Raw genomic sequence first — 21,431 nt, 5'->3', positions numbered from 1 at the left:
AGGCTCTATTGGCGCAAGTCAATTTGGGCACTGCTTTTTATCCATGCATCGGCGAACACAGGTCTGGACGAGCACACATTGGTCAAGATACCAGATCTTCAGAATAAACACTCTTTTAAAAATTCTTTCGTCACTTGTTTTTAAAATAAAAGACAAATTTCTGAATGTATCTTCTTTCTGTTCTTTTTTTTTTACTCACCCTGTGTATTGTTGCATGAGTGATTCCGTGCTGTTGGAACTACACATGCAATTATTGTCATTATTATAAAATCGTGAATGTACGTACATTAATATAAATATTGAGGGGTCGGTGCAATATAGTGTTAACCCACGCTTTGGTGAAAAATGAGTTACATGCATTTACACCATCCTGAATCACTGCTCTATATAATCCATGAAAATGTCATCTTGAAATTCAATTAATAAGTGGGTTTTTTAATGCAGGCACCTTTTTGCCCCGAAAATAAATCACATCTTATAAGCAGGAATATAGATAGTGCTAAGCCACACTTTTCAAGATGGCGACCACCATGGTAGCAGACGGAAGGGTGTCTGAGAAATATCTAAATGTAAACAGTGAGCAAACTTTTTCATCTAAAAAATGAGTCGATTCTGATTCATCATATAACCTGTACTCTTCTGGCAGTTATGAAAGTGGAGGTGAGATAAACATTAATAAAATTTGAAGCATTTAATTTTTGTACTGTTTGGGTTAGCACTATATCATGCTAATTCTACCGTCACGACATTTTTCGCCAGTTTTTTGTTTTTTGTTGAACTTAATAGGAAAATACCACAATCACTGGTTTTAGGAGTATTTTAGCATTGTGCCTTATGACCTATAAGAAAATTAATCAACGTTCATAGTAATAATGTCCTAGCACCCTAAAATTTCATTAGTGGGTTAGCACTTTATTCATGCTGACATTTCGCGTCAAAAGAAAAGCTTCCTCAAAATTATATTGAAAATATACAGATCTTCATTTGTTATGTGTAATTTTATCATCGAAATGGTTTTTTTTCCCCGATCCAAGTGTGATCTGAAAACGTTCATATGGGTAAAAAATAAATGTATACGGATAGCTGGATATTTGGATATTTGCCTTATCTGTCAGTAATTCTTACAGGGTTAGATCACTAGTGTAACAAAATTTTTAAAATTGGCATTAATTAATTTGTAACTTCTTTTGAATAAAATGCAATATTTCTATGCTTTCACAGCCATATTTTGGGGGATTAGCTATAGACAGTAGAAAATGGATGAAAACAAAATGAATCTTTAATATCGATTAATTCACCTCAAATTTCCAAAACAATCCCCGCCGCTGTCAATACAGCAGTGCTTCCTTGTAGTTTCTTACATGACAGAGACGCGATACTTACATGTTTAACATCCTACGAAAGGGTGTTACCTTTATATACAATAAATGCAAACATTATTTTTCAAATCTAAATACATTGTAACGCAGCCGTAAAATTCAATTCAATTCAATTCAATTCAATAGTTTATTTATTTCCATCATCACAAAGAAAAGAAAAGAAAAAGTTGACATAATCCAAAGTGATACAATTTTTTTTTCATTTCTCTTACACTCGTCCGATAAAGGATTTTTCAATACAATATAAAGTATATTATACACGAATGATGTCGTAAAAAAGAAACAATGCACTTTGTCATGGCAACAAAAAGAGTAAATAATCACAATGATGGAAAACAGTGTTCCACTCAAAAAGCCACGCTTGTAAAACGTGGAACACTGGAACAAAACAAAACAACAACAGCACCAATTTGTTATACCAATAAGACATATTCATTTTAAATTCTTCTATATACTATTGTACATTTTACTCATTGATATAATGATGTTGATACTATGAACAATACTTACTAGGATTTTAGGATGCAAACGTATAAACTATATAACATATCACATTTGTGGCACAGACACTATAGTTCCACGTTGTTGATATACATTGTACCTCTATACGGTTTCTCAATTTAAATCAATAAACATTGAAAGCAATCAAAGCGGAATTTAAAGCATCAATTCTGATAGTAGTGTTTTTTAACGTAATTTAATCATAAGTAAATAGCTCCCTTTTTTCCACTACTGAATTTACCTTTTAAACTCCGCATTTATCATGCATTTTTATGAAGAAGTCTCCATGTTGGAGAGAAAATGTCTTTGCTGTATTCTGTTTCAAATTTCAGAGTTATGTTTGCACATGGTTGTTTTCGAGATTACTTTTTAAAAAGAAAGTTTCCTTAAAATTAATTTGGATATTAGTTTTCTTATTGATGAAACTATTGAAAGCATAGATTTTTCAGTTTTTCATGTATGATTTTGTCATCGTAACAACTTTGACATGAGAACAAATTTATTGTTCTTATAAGCAATCTTTGTGATCCAAGTGGTCTGAAAACGTCCATATGGGTAAAATGTATGTGTATAAACACACCAATTGGGTGGGTACATTGGCAGTTACCATCTATTTTGTTCTTATTCAGCACATTGTATTTCAGCATGTATTATCTATCAGAATAATAAAGAAATTTATAAGTCTTCGGACTTCAAAAAAGATTTTTCCCATTTTTTGGAATTGTTCTTTTCATGGAATTTTTGTCATTAAGAGTTAGTCAGTCATTTTGTGATAAGAACTTTCCTGCATAGTTTCACACAGCTGCATTTAACAACGAATATGGAGGAGGGGGATTCATTGAGGCATGTATATACTATTCTCATACAACACTTTTTTTTTTGTAAATTCGTCCTCATACGAAGAAGGATAGTAGAGTAGTAGTGGAGATTTTGATACCCTAAACAAGAAAAATCAATCTACCTGAACAAGGGTTTGATGTCTACTTTATGGCGTTTTACTCCCTTTATCAAAGGACACGATAATCTCTGGAATAATGTTGATACCATTTTACTTAGATTTTTTTTTTCTCTGATCTAGACACTATAAATGTTAAAATGCTTTATATGCTGAAGAAGGGACCCTTTCCCTGCTTTTAGGTACACGGAAGATGTAAAGTCCTCGATGAAACATACCCCCCCCCCCACGACAAATTATATTACTCGTATGACAGTGAATGTTTGTCTTTTAAAACTTGAATTGTTCGAAATATTGTTTAATATCCATCATATTTCAAGATGTCTTTAAGCGTACATGATTGATTCTGTGCGCGTGTGCGCGTCTGAAATATATGCAAAGTTTTTATGCCTCCGCCAAGAAGGCATTATGTTTTCGGGTTGTCCGTACGTCCGTCCGTCCGTCCGCATTCGTTTACGCGAGAACTTGAGAGATATTGACTGGAATTTTACCAAACTTGATCCAAGTATAAAGTATGATGGGGCAATTACTTGATTAGATTTTGGGTGAAATCGGCCAAAGGTCAAAGGTCAAGGTCAAGGTCAAATCATGAAATTGTATCCGTTTACGCGATAACTCAAGACTGGATCGAGAAAATTTCACCAAACTTTGTCCGAGGATGATGTATGATAGGACAGGGGCGGATCCAGGGAGGACCGCAACCGGCGCACGCCCCCCTTTAATTTTGGTTGAAACAAAAGAAATAAAAAGAAAAAAATGGGGGAGGGGTGCGTGCGCCTCCCCTTCAATTTTGTAAACGCGCCCCCTCTTTACGGAATTCCTGGATCCCCCTCTGATAGGATAATTACATGATTAGTTTTTTAGTGAAATCGGACAGAGGTCAAAGGTCAAAGACCAAGGTCAAATCCAAAAATTTAACTGCTTAAGTGATAACTCAAAACTGGATGAAGCAGTTTTTACCAAACTTGGTCCAAGGAAGATGTATGATGGGGCAATTAGTTGAGGAGATTTTAGTGACATTGACAAGAGGTCAAAGGTCAAAAGGTCAAGGTCAAATGCTAAAAATGTTGCTATTGCCCCCATATCTATGCAATGCCCAAAGGTATTTTATTGAAACTTAGTGTAGACATGTACTACTGCGTAAAGATTCTCAAGAGAGAGTTTCATGTCATAAGGTCAAAGGTCAAAAGGTCAAAGGTTGGGTGAAAATGTTGCAATTTCACTTTTCTCGCAAATGGTTCGATGTATCTTCATGGAACTTGGTACATATACATGTTATACTTACTGGCAGGGATTATCTAGGGAATTTAGGGGTCATGGGTCAATAGTCAGGGGGTCAAAGGTCAAGGTCAACTCCTCAAAATTTTACTGTTTCCCTCATCTATATACTAGTATATGCAATGCTTGCATTATTAGTTTTAAAACTTCATATATACATGTATTACCTAATGGAGATTCTCTTGGAAATTTCCAGCCAGAAGGTCGAAGGTCAATGGTTAAGGGTCAAAGGTCAGGTTTGAATTAAAGAAATCTATTTTGTACTGTAATTACACTCTTTCTTCATACCTTGAAAATTACTTAATGCATAAACTTATAACAGGGTTGGTCAGAAGTCAAGTAAAAATCCTCAATTCCCCAAATATTTGTACCTGCACTCTTAGACAATTATAGCAAACCCAGTTTGAGGAAAGTGAACATTCAAGACATTTCTGACAAACCTGTCATATCAATATTTTGCCAGTTATGTGAAACTGTCATCACACATTGTGAAGACATTGTACTATACAGTACAACTATTGGGAGAATCATGCATTATGGGAGGCAACAGTCGCCATAGCGACATTTCTAGTTCTTCATAATTTACACAGATTACACACAGACCGGTAAAAACAAGTATAGGCCTATCTGTTTTAATTTCGCGTCACAGAGGAGGGAAATTCAAATTTTAAATTAATTTTCCATTTTGAGCGAAGAGGTATTGATATTTTGTGAGTTTTCACAGAATAAAGAATATTTGTGTACATGATGGATTTGGCTGCAAAAGTGCTAAGCCACGAATTCGAAATGTGACTTGAAAAATCCTCTTGAATCCACCAAAATATCAATGTAGTAAATTTCTCCAAGACACTATTCAATCTTGAGTATGTGAAGGTTCATAAGAAAAAATTGGCCTTCTGGAGTCATTAACCTGATTTATGGATCTTTTTAAACTTTCAAAAGCGATTATCTCAAAATGACTATTGTGTGGGTTAGCACTATGTTGCACCGACCCCCTGATGTCTAACGATCTTTATTGTACACTGTATTGTATACTTATCCATGAAATGCGGTATATACTTACCACATTACCAGCCTGAATCAGAGTAGGGCCTAATGGTCAATTTCATCAAACTATTTTTGTTTAGACACGAGGTATAACTCCATTAGCACTAGGCCTATATAAGCCTATACCACTATCTTAGTTGCGGGTTTATTAATTCTGTTTTTTTTTTTTGGATCATTTCATATCTTTTGATACTGAGATCATTGCGGATGTTTTTTTTTAATAAGGAATTCTTATTGTCATTGATAGTGAAATACGACTAGCTCCAAGTTCATGTTGACGGAAGAGAGTATGATCAAATATACTGAGAGTAATAAAGTAATGGAATACTCCAATCAAGCTCCATTATATAGGAATGAAAAATAGGTATATTACCATACTGTATACGTGGATTGGGAGAATACAGAATCATCACTCGCGAAACATATCAGTTTAGGAAGTTTAGGAAGATCGGATGATCTGATGATCTGTTAAAACTTTGTGAATGCATTTCTGGTTAAACTCTTTAAACGAGGCAAATCGACATTCATTTTTTCCATAAATGAGACAACACTTACTTCCCATGTTCAGGATACATGCAATGATATTCCCTTCTGGCCTTGAGTGATTAATTAACAGTGCTTATATAGCGCATAAGACATAGTGCATAATAATATGTCCCTATGTTACAATGCGCTAAAAAAGAGGAAAGATTATTATACAAAAACTTACAATTCTATTTACAATGATGGTACCAAGCTTCATGTTTGCTTATACACTGTAAAAAAGGACATTTTCAAAGCAGACTTAAATCTATTAATATAAGTGATCTGTTTTAAATTCTAGGGTAAACTATTACCATTATCATAGGGCACAGGCGTTACCAAGCAAAAGTTCGTTCTCCATCGAAGATTGGGTTCTTCTGTTCGGAATAACAAATAAGTCTTTGCTTTTTGAACGAAGGTTCCTCTCTGCTGTGTAGATTTAAAGTAGCTCTCTCAAATAATGGAGCAAACATAATAATGGAAACATTAAAATGCTATAGTAGCTTCATCTATTAAGCCAAGGGAATATAAATACGCCATCATTATTGTTATAGAAAGTGTTTTTTTTTTATTATTGAATGACGATTCGTGAAGTTTCTTTGTAAGTTCATCGCATGTATACATTGCTGTCGGAGCGTATCAGGGCAATTACCCCCGAGGGCAATTACCCCCCCCCCCCCCCGGCTATAGAATTACTGGTTAGTGATAAGGTTAGAGTAAAGATTAGGGTTAGGGTTGATTTAGGGTTCGGAGTTTGGGTTAGGGTTGGGAATCATAAGGGTGCCAGGTAAATGGCAGAGGTAAAAATGGCAGAGGTAAAAATGGCAGGGGTAAAACTGGCAGAGGAAAAAATGGCAGAGGTAAAAATGGCAGAGGTAAAAATGGCAGAGGTAAAAATGGCAGAGGTAAAAATGGCAGAGGAAAAAATGGCACAGGTAAAAATAACACAGGTAAAAATGGCAGAGGTAAAAATGGCAGAGGTAAAAATGGCAGAGGAAAAAATGGCAGAGGTAAAAATGGCAGAGGTAAAAATGGCAGAGGTAAAAATGGCAGAGGTAAAAATGGCAGAGGTTAAAATGGCAAAGGTAAAAATGTCAGAGGTAAAAGTGGCAGAGGTATTTATGTCAGAGGTAAAAATATCAGAGGTAATAATGTCAGAAGTAAAAAAGTCAGAGGTAAAAATGTCAAGAGTTAATGTCAGAGGTAAAAATGTCAGAAGTATAAAGAGCGATTTCGTCAGAGGTAAACGTATGAAGAGGTTTTGAATAATAACCTATAGCCAGAGCAGACTGTATCTATCGAATTATCAAATCCAAACTGCAGATTTGGAGAATATTTATGGAATTATGTGGTTGTTTTTTTTAATAGATCACTCTCATTATTCTGAGTTTGATTCAAGTGCAGTGACGTAATCTGTCTTTTCAGAGGGACATTAAACCAGCTAAGAGCCTAGTAGGCCTATGGGAAATTATTATTATTGTTATTATTATTATTATTATCATTATTATTATTACTATTACTATTATTACTATTATTCATCATTATAAGGGAGGTTCCAACAATGCTGCAAACCCCTTAAACAGTATAATCCTACGTTGTTTCGCCCAATCAAGTTATCACCCACATACACACACACACACACACACACACACACACACACGCACGCAGGAACCTACTTTTGGTATAAACATATCTATACGCAGATATACACACTCTCATCACACATACACACTCTTACACAAACGAATTCCGCTCACGTCCAGGCTAGCATATTGTCATTATTTTCCATTTTTTAACTGTTTAGTGTAAAGAAGTGAAGGAGACATAGTCGAAGCAAACCGCTGATTTTTCACCTGTTCTATCATTTTCTCACATTCAGGTTTCGTAGGAGGCTATTCATCTCACAAGGCCTGATCACGACGTAATGTATAAGCAAACATACAAAACGCAAAAAAAAAAACTACAGCAGATGTAACGGCAGACATAAGTAAGCTCTTGCAAAATATTTTATTACATTGTTCAAGTATATATCACATGGCGCAAAAACAAATATCTCGAAGTTTAACGAACACTTTGTGGTCACTTTACAAACGTATGCCTATTAAAACTGGAGACGAACATTAGCAATAGACTGTTCTATATAGTGAGAGTAAAAACCGATAGTTTGCCATGGGATTTCTTTCAATTATTGTTGAACGAATCCGCAGGCGAAAAAAAAAGATGTAAATGTTTGATGCCTTTCAAACTTAGCTGTTGCTCCAAAGTCAGATTCCATTATGATTAACGTAGTAAATTTATCAACATGGTGTGTTGGTGAAGATTGGTAGATTCAGCCTCCGAAAATGACGTTGTTCCCTCGTTATACAACAACAGTAAAAAAAAAAAACTTCACTAAAAAGTAAAACGAATCTTTCAGCTGAAATTACAAAAGGGGAGTAACAAAAATATACAGGCTTAAAATTCGTTAATATTTTTTTAGCAAAAATATGGATATACCCAGGTGTCAAACGAAGATTTTACCATTCTGATCGTTAAAAACATTTCATTAGATTCACAAACATATATATTTTTTTTTTTTTTTGGGAGGGGGGGGGGGGGTAGTTGAGTAGTATGTAGCACAGGAGTGTAAGAACGTTTGGGGCTCGTGATTGACTTCCAGATTTTGATTTATAATGTATGCATTCAAAAACTGTTTACAGTGACTATACAGATTGCACCATGTCAGTTTAAAGGTGAGAACTAATGCTACTCGTTTTCATGGGAAGTCGCTAAATTTGGCAGAGTTTGTACTATACATTATATAGGACCATTTACACTTGCTTGGAAAGACCACAATGCTACGAAAACTGTGGCACTTTGATGATTAGATGCAAATAGATAAACGACAATATTACCGTGAGCTTACACTATACAGGGTGGCCCCCAAAATTTGAACAGGTTTTTAGGACTTTGCTGGGATAAAATGCGCTAGCTTGTTGGGTGGAGCATCCATTCTTCATTGAAATAACATCAGAATCAATTTGGTGGAGAAGTCTTTATTTTATTAGCAGTTCAATTTGAATAGTCATTTCCGGGGTTTGCTCGTGTAGCAAATTCAGAGCTCTGTCCTGCATTGATATGAGATCGGCGATTACAACACTTCTGCTGCATGAGAAGTAATCATGGAAAATGAATTAAAGTTATTTTTTCATTATTGATTAAAATAAGGCTCCTTGAATATATACAAATGACAAATTTCTCACAAAAATGATATCCTTTGATACACGTGGGTCACAGAAAATAACATAAAATAACCATGTAAGAAAACCTGTTTGCAGGCAGTTCGCTGTCACTATGTTAGTCTAAAGTCTTCATTGGATGGGGTAATTACCCCTCCCTCGTTCGAGAGGTTGTGAAAGTTTGAATTAACATGGGTATTACGATCTGGTTTTGTGCATGATTTTTTTTATTTTGAAGACTTTGGAGTCATGCTAAATTTATATATTAATAACACAATGGAAAGGAAGCCAACAGTTAAACAATTCAACCCCCGGGTGCATGACAAATGTAAGTATACGCCTACTTTCTTTTCTGCATGAACCAACCCCATATTTATTATGCAAACACGCACACTGTCTATGAATGTGAATAAGTTCTTCTTTTTGTGCTGCCTTGATAAAGATTGATTGTGAATATTATGTACATGCCTACTTTTTTTTTAATGTTTATGATAACGTACATCATTTACGTCACGGCGTACTTTACACTCTTATCTCATAACCCGATGAAAATGTTTCGAATAAACCAGAAAGAGGCCAGGTGAGGCGGGTGCACGTCACGAGACCGACACCCACGAGTCATACAGCCCACAAGTTATACAGCTCACAAGTCATACAGCCCACGAGTCATACAGCTCACAAGTCATACAGCCCACCAGTTATATACAGCCCACGAGTTCGACACTGAGTAAATAAAGCCCACGAGTTCGACATCAAGTAAAATAAGCCCAGGAGTTATATGGCTCACGAGACCGACACTACGCACAAAAGGCTCATGAGACCGACGGTAAGCAAACAAAGCCCACAAGACCGACACTACACTTAAAAGGTCCACGAGACCGACGCTACGCATACAAGGCTCACGAGACCGACATTACGCAAAAGAGGTTCACGAGACCGACACTAAGCAAAGAAGGCCCACGAGACCGACAGGATGAACAGCGCCACCTATAGACCAATAAATTGTATAGGGTGTCCTGATAATAGCATAGGAAGATATGAGAGCTGGAAAAGAAGAGTTGCCATCTCCGGCAGGGTGTTACCCCATCAGTTCCCCTCCCCTCCCCCCCCCCCCCCCTCCCCGAAATGATCAGGATCTTTAATAATTGTGTTTGCATGGATGTGTATTTGTGAAAAAAAATGAACAAAGTACAGTAAAAGTGTGTAACAGATCTTTCTACCATAAACCTGCGAGGGTGTTTGATACAGTATTAATTAGAAATAAAAAATGACGTAATCGTCTATTAAGGCAGCGTTAGGGATTCGGAAAAAACCAGATGCATCCATGAAAACAGCTATTGTATTTCACGATAAAATGTACTGTTCGGAGGAGAATAACACAAGCCACAAAATTGAGGTGAATCCCTGCGACATAAAACGTTTTAATCAGTAGAATTACATCATATAATATGCAGCAAAAAATTACAAATAGATCTTACTGTAAAACGTCAAAGCAGGAGGGTAGAATATCTAAAATAGAATAAGGAACTAGTGAATAGGGAAAGAGAAGAGGTAATATTCATATCTTGTCCATTTTCTAGCTAAACACTGGGAAAGCCTATTAAAGATAGCACGATGGCATTATCAATGCTCTAAAATTAATCCATACATTGTTATTGTCCTCTTTTAAATTCATTTGTGTTTTTCGTCTCTTTTTTTTGGGGGGGGGGATGAAGAATACTAATTCTTCTATCTCTTTTTTTTGGGGGGGGAGCGGGGGCGTGAAGAATACAATTTAATTTTTCTACTTGATAACAATGTCGCTCCCTGACACACTTGCCCCCCCCCCTCCCCAGAAGTATGTAGAAATACATATTTGATGACATTCATGTTGTTATGTAGATGGTCACCATCTTTCAATTGATAGCGTTACGAAATTACACCCGCCAGTATGTTATTTTTCCGTTCATGGAACACCCTGTACAGGTGATTGACATGAAGATGGCGTTGTTTGTCCTGTCGGTCTCGTGGGCCTTCTTTGCCTACTGTCGGTCTCGTGGGCTTTCTTTGCTTAGTGTCGGTCTCGTGAGCCTTTTTAGCTTATTGTCGGTCTCGTAGGCCTTTTTTTGCCTACTGTCGGTCTCGTGGGCTTTCTTTGCTTAGTGTCGGTCTCATGAGCCTTTATTGCTTAGTGTCGGTCTATCTAGTGGGCTATGTTTGTTTAGTGTCGCCCGGACTCATGAGCCTTTTGTGCTTAGTGTCGAACTCATGGGCTGTATGACTCCTGAGCCGTATAACTCGTGGGCTGTATGACTCATGGACCTATTATTGATGTCGGTCTCGCGTGGACCGTATGACTCGTGGGTGTCGGTCTCGTGGGATGCCCCCGGTGAGGCGATATGCATTCTACCTGTAAGTGAGGAAAACGAGGAAAATATTTTGTACATGTACGTAGGCCCTACGGGTGCACGTCACGAGACCGACACCCACGAGTCATACAGCCCACAAGTCATACAGCTCACAAGTCATACAGCCCACAAGTCATACAGCTCACAAGTCATACAGCCCACGAGTCATACAGCTCACAAGTCATACAGCCCACAATTTTTACAGCCCACGAGTTCGACACTGAGTAAATAAAGCCCACGAGTTCGACATCAAGTAAAATAAGCCCAGGAGTTATACAGCCCATGAGTTCGACACTACACACAAAAGGCTCACGAGACCGACACTATGCAAACAAAGCCCATGAGACCGACACTACGCTCAAAAGGCTCACGAGACCGACAATAGGCAAACAAAGCTCACGAGACCGACACTAGGCAAAAGAGGCTCACGAGACCGACACTAGGCAAAGAAGGCCCACGAGACCGACAGGATGAACAGCGCCACCTTTAGACCAATTGTATAGGGTGTCCAGATAATGGCATAAAGGAGGTCGAGATGGAAAAGGAGAGTTGCTAGGGTATTACACCGTCAATTGCCCTCCCTCGCCCCCTGAACTGTTCAAGATTTTTAATTGTGTTTGCGTGTTTGACTGTTTGTGAAAAAGTAAACAAAATTCAGTAAGAGTGCATGAGATGTTATTAATTTCGAAAGTGCCAAAACACCCTCGTTTCCCTTTCCGCAAAAATATCATAACGGTATACACCTGCTTAGAAATGAAATGAAATAAAATGATGTGGACATTCAGATCAACTAAATAGAATAATACCCAGGTGTGAAATGAAGTTTACAAGAAAATGTTTCACAAAATGGTTAATGTTGCAGTGCACACTTGCTGTGCATGATATGGAAGAGGAGTAGTCATCTGCATAGCTGTTGATTTAGTATAAATTCGCAATAATAAAAAATAATCGTCTATATAATATCAAGGTGTCGTCAAGGATTCGGAAAAAGAACATGCATCTATGAAAACAGCCATTCTATTTCATGAAAACTCTACCGTTTTGAGGAGAATGATTTTACAAATACAAGCCAGAGGTGAATCGCTGCGATATAAAACGTTTTCATCCTTTGAAATGTCATACATTATAGTTACAGAAAAAAAACCCAATCTGAACTCTAAGCAGGCGGGTATAAGCAGGAGAATTTAAGTTATCTAATAAGGAATACTTAAGTAGAGAAGCGAGAAAGAATAGGGCGAAAAAAAAACTTACATCCTGTCCACCATTTATCTAGAAATTGGGAAGGCCTATCAAAAATAGCACGATGGCATCTAAAATCAAACCATACATCGTTCTTGTGTAATGTCCTTTATTATTTTTTTCATACACTTTTTTTTTTTGGGGGGGGGGGGGGGGCCGGGGGGGGGGGTCCCCATGAAGAGAACAATTTTATCTAAAAAAAAAAGAGATAAATTGGTAACAATTTCGCTCCCTGTAGCGTGACAGAACTGCCCTCTAAAAGCCACACGTGTAGAAATACAAAGTTACTTGATGTCGTTGATATGTAGATGGTGCTGTTCAATTACTAGTAGTTACAATCTCTCGCTCGATAGCGTGACGAAATTGCACCCGCCAGTATGTAATTTTCCCCTTCATGGAACACCTTGTACAGGTAATTGACATGTAGATGGCGCTGTTTATCCTGTCGGTCTCATGAGCCTTCTTTGCCTAGTGTCGGTCTCGTGGGCTTTATTTGCCTAGTGTCGGTCTCGTGAGCCTTCTTTGCTTAGTGTCGGTCTCGTGAGCCTTCTTTGCCTAGTGTCGGTCTCGTGAGCCTCTTTTGCGTATCTGTCGGTCTCGTGAGCCTTTATTGTGTAGTGTCGGTCTCGTGGGCTTTCTTTGCTTAGTGTCGGTCTCGTGAGCCTTTTGTGCGTAGTGTCGAACTCATGGGCTGTATGACTCGTAAGCCGTATAACTCATGGGCTGTATGACTCATGGACCTATTTTTGATGTCGGTCTCGTGGACCGATGACTCGTGGGTGTCGGTCTCGTGGGATGACCCCGGCCCTACTGGTCGTGAAAGAATACAGTTTTCATTCTGGACAATTTTTGTACATGCTCCATTTGCAATAGTTTAGAGATGTTCAGGGGCGGCGCAGTGTTTTCAAAAGTGTGGGGACCCACTTTCGGGTTTCATGAGCTAACAAGCAACAAAAAAAAAAAAAAAAAAAAAAGGCTCATCTCTTCTCCCCGTCCACTTCCGGGTTTCTTCAGCTGACAAGCAAAAAAAAAAAAAAAGAAAGAAAGAAAGAAAGAAAGGTCTTCAGAGAATACACATAACCACATAACCTTACCGCCACCATACTTCAAGATCCCTATCTATTTCTATCTTAGTGCCACTTACCTACTTCCGGGTTAAAAAAAGTGTGGCGGCCCAAAGTGATGACACCTTATGTATTCCTTTGTATGGTGCACAAAAAGTGTGGGGGCCCCCACAGCCCCCACGGCCCCCACGGCCCCCACGGCTGCGCCGGTCATGACGTTGGCGGCTGGGTGGGAGGTTTGGTCCTTTCCATTAAAACGCAGAGGTTATCCGTGAGAAAAAAAAAATGCAGGAAAGTGTAGGGGAGACCGGGAAGAAATGGGACATCTTTGCATCATCATGAAAGATTTCTTGTAACTTTTAAAATATTTTGTCAAACTAGGTCATAATCATGATTATGAAGTATAGGTTCTGAAATTTATAGTAGAGTACTTAGTGATACCCCTATATATATAAAAACATTTTCTTGTTTAATCAATGATTTGTTTAACCCCTAATTTTGGGGGAAATGGGACATCAAGCGGGGAGAAATGAGACAACCTGCATGGAGAGAAATTGGATAACCATCATGACCAAAATAGGATTTACATGTGCCGCGGGGAGAAATGTAACACTGCCCTATTAAATTTCTCCCAGTGGTAACAGAAACAGTAAAAGATCCCTGCGAATTTTTCATACCTGCAAGTCTGTTATCAAGCAATTTTATTTTCAGAAGTTTGCACACTTATTAAAATACCTATAGGACCTACCAGACCTATAGCAAGTTTGATATTTTACTGACAAGATACCTGTAGAGCTGTATAGTGGTTAATATGTCCATTTCAGGTGTACCGAGGCTTATCTTTTCACTGATATAATTGGATTGTTGACTGGCCGAGCATTTTTCAAGTTACATGAGTGTCTCATATTTCTCCCCGGTCTCCCCCGTGCTTTATTTTAGGAGAAGGTACGAAAAGCGCGTATTGCGAGAAAAGTGTCAGAAACATGAAGAAAAAAAAAATCTCTGTCACTTTTACCTCGTCCTCTTGCATTTCTACGACTACTAGTAAATTTTTATCCATGACATTTTTATCTCTGGCATTTTGACCACTGACATTACGACCACTGACAACTTTACCTCTGACGTTTTTACCACTGACATGATAATTATATACCTCTGACATTTTTACCCCTGACATTATTACCTCTGCCATTTTTACCTCTGCCATTTTTACCTCTGCCATTTTTACCTCTGCCATTTTTACCTCTGCCATTTTTACCTCTGCCATTTTTACCTCTGCCATTTTTACCTCTACCATTTTTACCTCTACCATTTTTACCTCTGCCATTTTTATCTCTGCCATTTTTACCCCTGCCATTTTTACCCCTGCCATTTTTACCTCTGCCATTTTTTACCTCTGCCATTTTTACCTCTGCCATTTTTATACCGAACGGAATAAGTTCAGGATTAGGATTAGGGTTAGGGTCAGGGGAAGGGGCGGGGTAATTGCCCAGGGGGCAAATGCCCTAGACTCTGTCGGAGTCCCACTACATTGACGAGCTGACATCACGGATTGCTGTTTAACATATCCAACGATGATCGCATGTATACCTTTCAACGGACTATCCGATTTTCAGACCACTGCTCTTCTCCATTGAGTGTTCCTGTATTCACGATGTGTTTGGGATGAAATTCCCATCCGAGGAATTGGTGTGTGTGTACGTGTGTGTGTGTGTGTGTGTGTGTGTGTGTGTGTGTGTGTGTGTGTGTGTGTGTGTGTGTGTGTGTGTGTGTGTTATTTTAGCATTTAGCAGTGTTTTGTCTTATATCATGAATATACATGCGTAAAGGATATGAAGAGTTTGAGCGCAAAAAGGGTCAAACGTCATTTTCAAGCATGCATCTTCAAACTTAGTCCATCATTAGATCGAGCAAAACAAAACCTTTCACAGTATACCTCACTTGCTACATAACATGGAATATTCTTCCGAGGTTATATTTGAAAATATCCCATCATTAAGTTTAGTTTTTTTTAACACATCTAAAATGAACAAGAATGGAGTTAACTCATATTGCAATCAAACGATTCATATACATTATATGTATCATGATATCATTCATATACCTATTTTTTTTTATATTTTAGTTCCCATGGTGACAAATCAGAACAAATTATTCATAACAAAATCTGTGTAAATAATCTTAGTTCTGCTGTAACTGGTGAAAATCATAGGCCTACTTAGTAAAAAAAAAATGTAATAACTGTTCCTCCTCTACATTAACATCAACTTGAATACCTTCCCACCTATAACCAATAAGTGAAATAAATTAAAACAATCTCTCCAAAGAAGTAATTCTTAGTATTTTTTTCACAAGTGAAAAATAAATGCGCATTACAAAGGTTCCTTCGCTTTCATCACAATAGAACATACACATTACTTGTTGAGAAGTTAATAAAATATAGGATTATTATGCTTCATATACAGTAGGGACCTACAAATAAGTCTCTACATAAAATGAACTACCCTCAACCTGCTTTTCCCTGTGAATGACTTTGCTTACTTTTCTTCCCCTTAGAGCAATTAATACTTTTCATACTCAACAGAACTCTTTTGTCCATGTAACATCACACACATTTTTTTAAACTATCAATTCGAAACTTTTTTTTAACATCTGATTCAGATTACATACCAAAACTGAATTAGATTTTTATGTTTAAAAAAAGAAAAAAGAAGAAGAAGAAAAGAGAGAAAAACATATGCACAAAGTGGGGCTTTCTATTGGCAAAATCAAAGATCCTACGGATCCTTGCCAAAATACCAAAAACAAAAATAAAAATAAATAAATAAATAAAATGGACCCTCTGTGCAATTGTGTCTCCCACCTAGCTAGCGTGATTATCGACATGAAAGAAAGAGGGGGGGGGGGGGGGGGGGGGTGGGAGAAAAGAAAATATCTTTCTGTGTACGCGCAATTTTGTGGGGGAAATACCTATGTATAAAATGCTATTTCGAGAACTCTATATCCGTAATTCCCCTTTTGCCATTGTATGGTACAGTTACTACAGACCACTGCATAGGTGACGCCACTGTCAGTTATTATGTACATTTAAATGCCACCCTTGCTAGACTGTGTGCTAAATGCTATACCTAAACGTTACGACGGTTGAATACCAGCAGCAGTAACTGCCGGATGACAGTTATGGCACTCATTTTTGCAAATGCAGCTACAGTATGCCATTGACTACACTCACTGATAGCTTGAATACCCAGGAAGAGATAGAGCTGGTAAGATAATCGTGTTTTGGGTTTTTTTTGTACCCTGCCTGCGTGGCCTACCTTGCCAGGGCTGATACTCACTTAGACCCACACGTGATAATACGTGTACCGTACCTACTGGGCAAGGAAGTATTCACACACTTCCTAGTAGTCCTTGCTCTATTCCAGACTCCCAGAGTTCTAGCTAGGTAAAACAAAATACAAGAACAAGAGAACGAGAGCGATGTCAGCCGGGGCTGTCCGGTTTCAAATGAATGTAATTTTCAGAGGAATTCAGCCAATTGGCCATGTTGACCGAAAGATCGGTCTAACAACAATATCTGGTCGTCGGGATAGCAATTCTAGATCTAGGCAGCATTATGGTCAAATGGTAGGTGGCTTGCTTTTCTTCCTATTCTTTTCAAAAGGCAGAGGCAGAGACAAGTAAAGTGGATACTCTTCCTGAAAAACCCGCACCAAGATTCGACCTCCTCTGCCAAAATTTGACCGCATGCAAAAGCACACATATCCTGCGGTGGCATTTTGGATGACATTATGATTGAATTATGGGTGGCTAGCTATATGTTATAAGTAGTGAAATTGATTAATTGATTGATTAATTTACTTATTTATTCATGATAAAAACTTACCAGTGAATGCTTTTTTGCTAGGGAAATAAGATTGGAAAGTTGTGCTTAATCTGTACAAATCAATTTCGCTTGGCCTTCCACAGATGTAACTAGTCAAACTAGTAGCCATGGATCGACAATCTCTTGACTACAAGATGACTCTGCACACAATAGGTTCATCCCTAACACAGGGGCAAGTTGACACCTTCAAGTTTTTGTGCAAAGACCTGCCGGGCTTCACGCAATATGACATGGATGAGATACAGGATGGCGTTGCACTCATGACGAAGCTTGAAGAGCTTGACGCCCTCTCAAAGGATAAAGTGGACTTTGTCACAAATGTACTAGACTATGTACAAAGGAAAGATCTTGAGAACAAATTGCGTGATTATGGACTAAAGTACCTCGGTGGGAGGCACCCTGGCATGTCAGCAGCTGGCGGAATTGTGACAGCACCAACTAGTGCAAATAACACAGGTGACTATATTTGTTGTTCTTCTGTCCTGCCATTTACAAAATGTTCTGAAATGAAAACAAAAAAATGCTTATGAATCTCACACCTGATAGTTTGAACGGAAAAAAGGGAAAGAAACAAGAAAAATACCTGTTGGAGTAAGGGCAGAAATGTAGCATAATGTCACACTAAAAGAAGATTGGATTACAAGTTTATTACTAATTTACCATTCTTTTGGGTACATGTTTGTGGGTGGAAGGGTGGGGGTAAGTAAAATTTTACATTATTCAGTTGTATTTACACTTTTCATATTCTTTATTACAGTGCTTTATAGTTTGATTTTGGTGTAGTGCCTTCTGTGATACAAGTGTTCTCTTGAATCATGGGAGAAATGTGCTATATTTATCATAACAGCCCTTAGAGAAACAAATAAAGCGTACCTGTTGTGCTTAGTGGTCCCTTCTTATGGTATGGTATTGTTAGTATGGTATGGTAACGGTTTATTGAATAAAATTCATTTGCAGTCATGGAGGAGGCTGAATTGCAGGATTTTGTACACATTTTGCAATAATATGCATAACATACAAATATTCTTCTATTGAAATATGAAAAACTACACAGTTATTATAGAAACTGTTTTTTATTTGTATGTGTCCTTTCTAGAAATGGAACATGTTGCACCAGATGGGTGCAATTCTTGTGCTCTTTCACTGTTGTAAATTCAACCTTTTCCTGCCACATTTATAGCAAGTGTTGGTGCTGTTAGATTTGAATGACTCATTTTGGGTAGAAGTACACATAATATGCAATTATTTGCTTGTAGATACAGTAGTTTTCAAGTTAAACAAAAAAAAAACTTTTATATAGTGATTCCCATCCAATTTCATGCTTTTGTGATACGTGTCCTCCTACAGGGGAATTTGCCTCAAATGTAAAGGTGCATGTCAAGTCAGTAAATGTAGAAATAGTAGTTAAGTTTAAGGAAACTGTCAATCAATTGACATGTTAGGAATGTATAAAGTTTAAGTTAAATTCATGTACCACCATCACTGTATAAGAAGACTGCAATAATTTGTGATGTCACAGTTTAAGGTACAGATATGAAGAAATCATAAAGAGAATTTCACTTTTTTTTTTCACAAAGAGTAAAAAGCACAAAAAACTTGTTCCTGCCATTTATTGTTATGTTAACGGTAATATTATTTCCTCTGCCTTCTAAAAGATGTAAATCAAGTGCTTTTTCATGATAATTATAATTTGAATATTTCTGTTTCTTCCTTTACAGCTTACAGTATGCAAAATGTTGGAATTGGTAAGTAAAAGCATTGTACTTATTCCTCTCTTTTCTTTTTCCCCATGATGCATCTCTCAGCTACAGAGAAACTTTTTTTTTTCTTCAGCATGAACATCAATGATAGCAGATATGCTGCAAAGGTTTTATTTGCTGTATTGTCAATGGCAAAAGCCAATGAGGACATCAAAGGAGGAATTTAAACATCCAGTGAATATGAAAGTTGTCATCACACTGACGTGTATATGGTTCACATTCCAAATGACAAATTTTCTGTTAAACTGACCATGCTACCAGGAAGGACTGATAATTTAAAGTTGATGGTGAGCTGGCATCCCTGGTGGGAAAAAGAATAAGAAATGGAAACCTATCAGTAATGTGTGTAAACTGTGGTTTGTTTGTTTATTTGTTTGTTCCTTTGTTTATTTTTTTTGGGGGGGGGGGTGGGGGGGGGGGGGAACATTCCATTCTTTGCTTATTCATCTGAAGGTCATTTTAGCTGATTAATAAAAAACTTTTCGATATTTAGCACTTGTAGATTTTGAGGTGACTTTTTTTTTAAGATCAGAAAATATGTAAATTTATATCTTATCATTGCCAAAAATTTGAAAAGCTTGTTGGTCATACCTGAAAGGATTCCATGTTGCCATATATTGCCAACTACATGTATATAAACACCCTGTGGTGTTTGTTTATTTTTTTTTTTAATCTTGACACTTGAATCAAGGCATAATCACTAGTAGTTGACCAACATACACACACACACACACACACACACACGCACACACACATTTTCAGTTTGAAATAGATACTACAATGAAGCACATCATTGCAACAAGTTTTTTTCATTCTAATTTTTACACACCATTTTTTTTTTCCAGTAAACAGAGTACAGTGTATTTTCATTGTGCAGATATGCACCTGTATATTGACCTGCAACAATCGTAATTTCCTTCTTTACCACCCCAGATTTGAGTCGGGAATTCGACATCATCGTTGAAAACATCGGCAGGGATTGGCGCCAGCTTGCGAGGAAGATGCGACTGACAGAGGTGGACATTCAGTGTATTACAGAGGAAAATATCCGCAATCTCCGAGAACAGTCCAGGCAATGCCTGTACCTGTGGCAGAGCCGCAACCCTCATAATGCAAACAGGGATACGCTTGTGAATGCCCTAAGACAATGCAAAATGAATTACATCGCTGATATTGTTGAAGGTTATATACCATTTGAATAGTCATTTGTTGGCTATATGAACACAATAGCCATGTGATTATGGTGACAATTGTTACTCATGTTAAGCTGAGTGCTTGTGGTTTGAACTTGGGATACAAAAGGCTAGCATTAAATTCTAGTGCGTGGTAATATAAAAAAATGAGCAGTAGAGAAAGAAGGAAAGAGAGAAAGGGTTTATGCTTACTTTCATCTGCACATGTATGTCTGAAAATGTTAAATACACATTAGAAATGAAAATAGAGTATGCTGATGTTTGGGATACATCTTTTTAGTGACCCTATATTGAATATATTCACTTCTGTCAGATCCCTCACATAAAAAAATGAGCAGTAGAGAAAGAAGGAAAGAGAGAAAGGGTTTATGCTTACTTTCATCTGCACATGTACGTCTGAAAATGTTAAATACACATTAGAAATGAAAATAGAGTATGCTGATGTTTGGGATACATCTTTTTAGTGACCCTATATTGAATATATTCACTTCTGTCAGATCCCTCACAGAAAAAAAGAAATAATATCTTTACATTTAAATTGCAGTGAAATAATGTTGTTGGTCTCCTAATATTTGATCATTTTAGGAGTTCTTTTCAGATGACTGGGTAGTTGTACCAAAGATCCTACACACTACATAAGATGGTCAACTCTCAGTTGAAAAGCGAAATGCTGCCGCTTGGAATTGTGGCACTTTTAACCTTATTTTAACTGGGCTATTTGAGACCAAGTTTTTACGGGGGGTCAATTTGACCCCCCCCCCCCCCCCCCCCCCTTCAGATCTCGGCCGCCGATCGCATGATCGCTGCAAAATTTTGCCTGAAGATAGAGCTGGATATCAACTATAAGATTACATGGTCATACAATATAAAAATATTGGCTTTTTATTTTTAGTCAATTAATTATGCAAATTTACGCATGAAATCATATTTTCACCTATAACTCCATTAAAAAGACTGAAGGATTGCTAAATTTTTGTGACAGAGTTCCTCAAGACACATCCA

General features: G+C 37.5%; 1 protein-coding gene across 1 annotated transcript; it reads left to right on the top strand.

Annotated features, from left to right (window-relative positions):
- The first annotated feature begins 16,704 nt into the window (after positions 1-16,704).
- Positions 16,705-21,160, top strand: LOC139725716 (FAS-associated death domain protein-like). Its single transcript, XM_071636798.1, has 4 exons — positions 16,705-16,856; positions 17,560-17,932; positions 19,195-19,221; positions 20,170-21,160. Exons 2-4 carry the CDS (start codon positions 17,584-17,586, stop codon positions 20,436-20,438), a joined length of 645 nt encoding a protein of 214 aa, XP_071492899.1. The 5' UTR covers positions 16,705-16,856; positions 17,560-17,583; the 3' UTR covers positions 20,439-21,160.
- Positions 21,161-21,431: the final 271 nt, after the last annotated feature.

Source organism: Diadema antillarum, unplaced genomic scaffold (assembly GCF_040938485.1).
Source record: "Diadema antillarum isolate AM-2024a unplaced genomic scaffold, OU_Dant_1.0 seq00000057_RagTag, whole genome shotgun sequence".
Taxonomy (NCBI): Eukaryota; Metazoa; Echinodermata; class Echinoidea; order Diadematoida; family Diadematidae; genus Diadema; species Diadema antillarum.
Note: the sequence above shows the minus strand (reverse complement) of the source record. Positions and strands in the feature narration are given on the sequence as shown.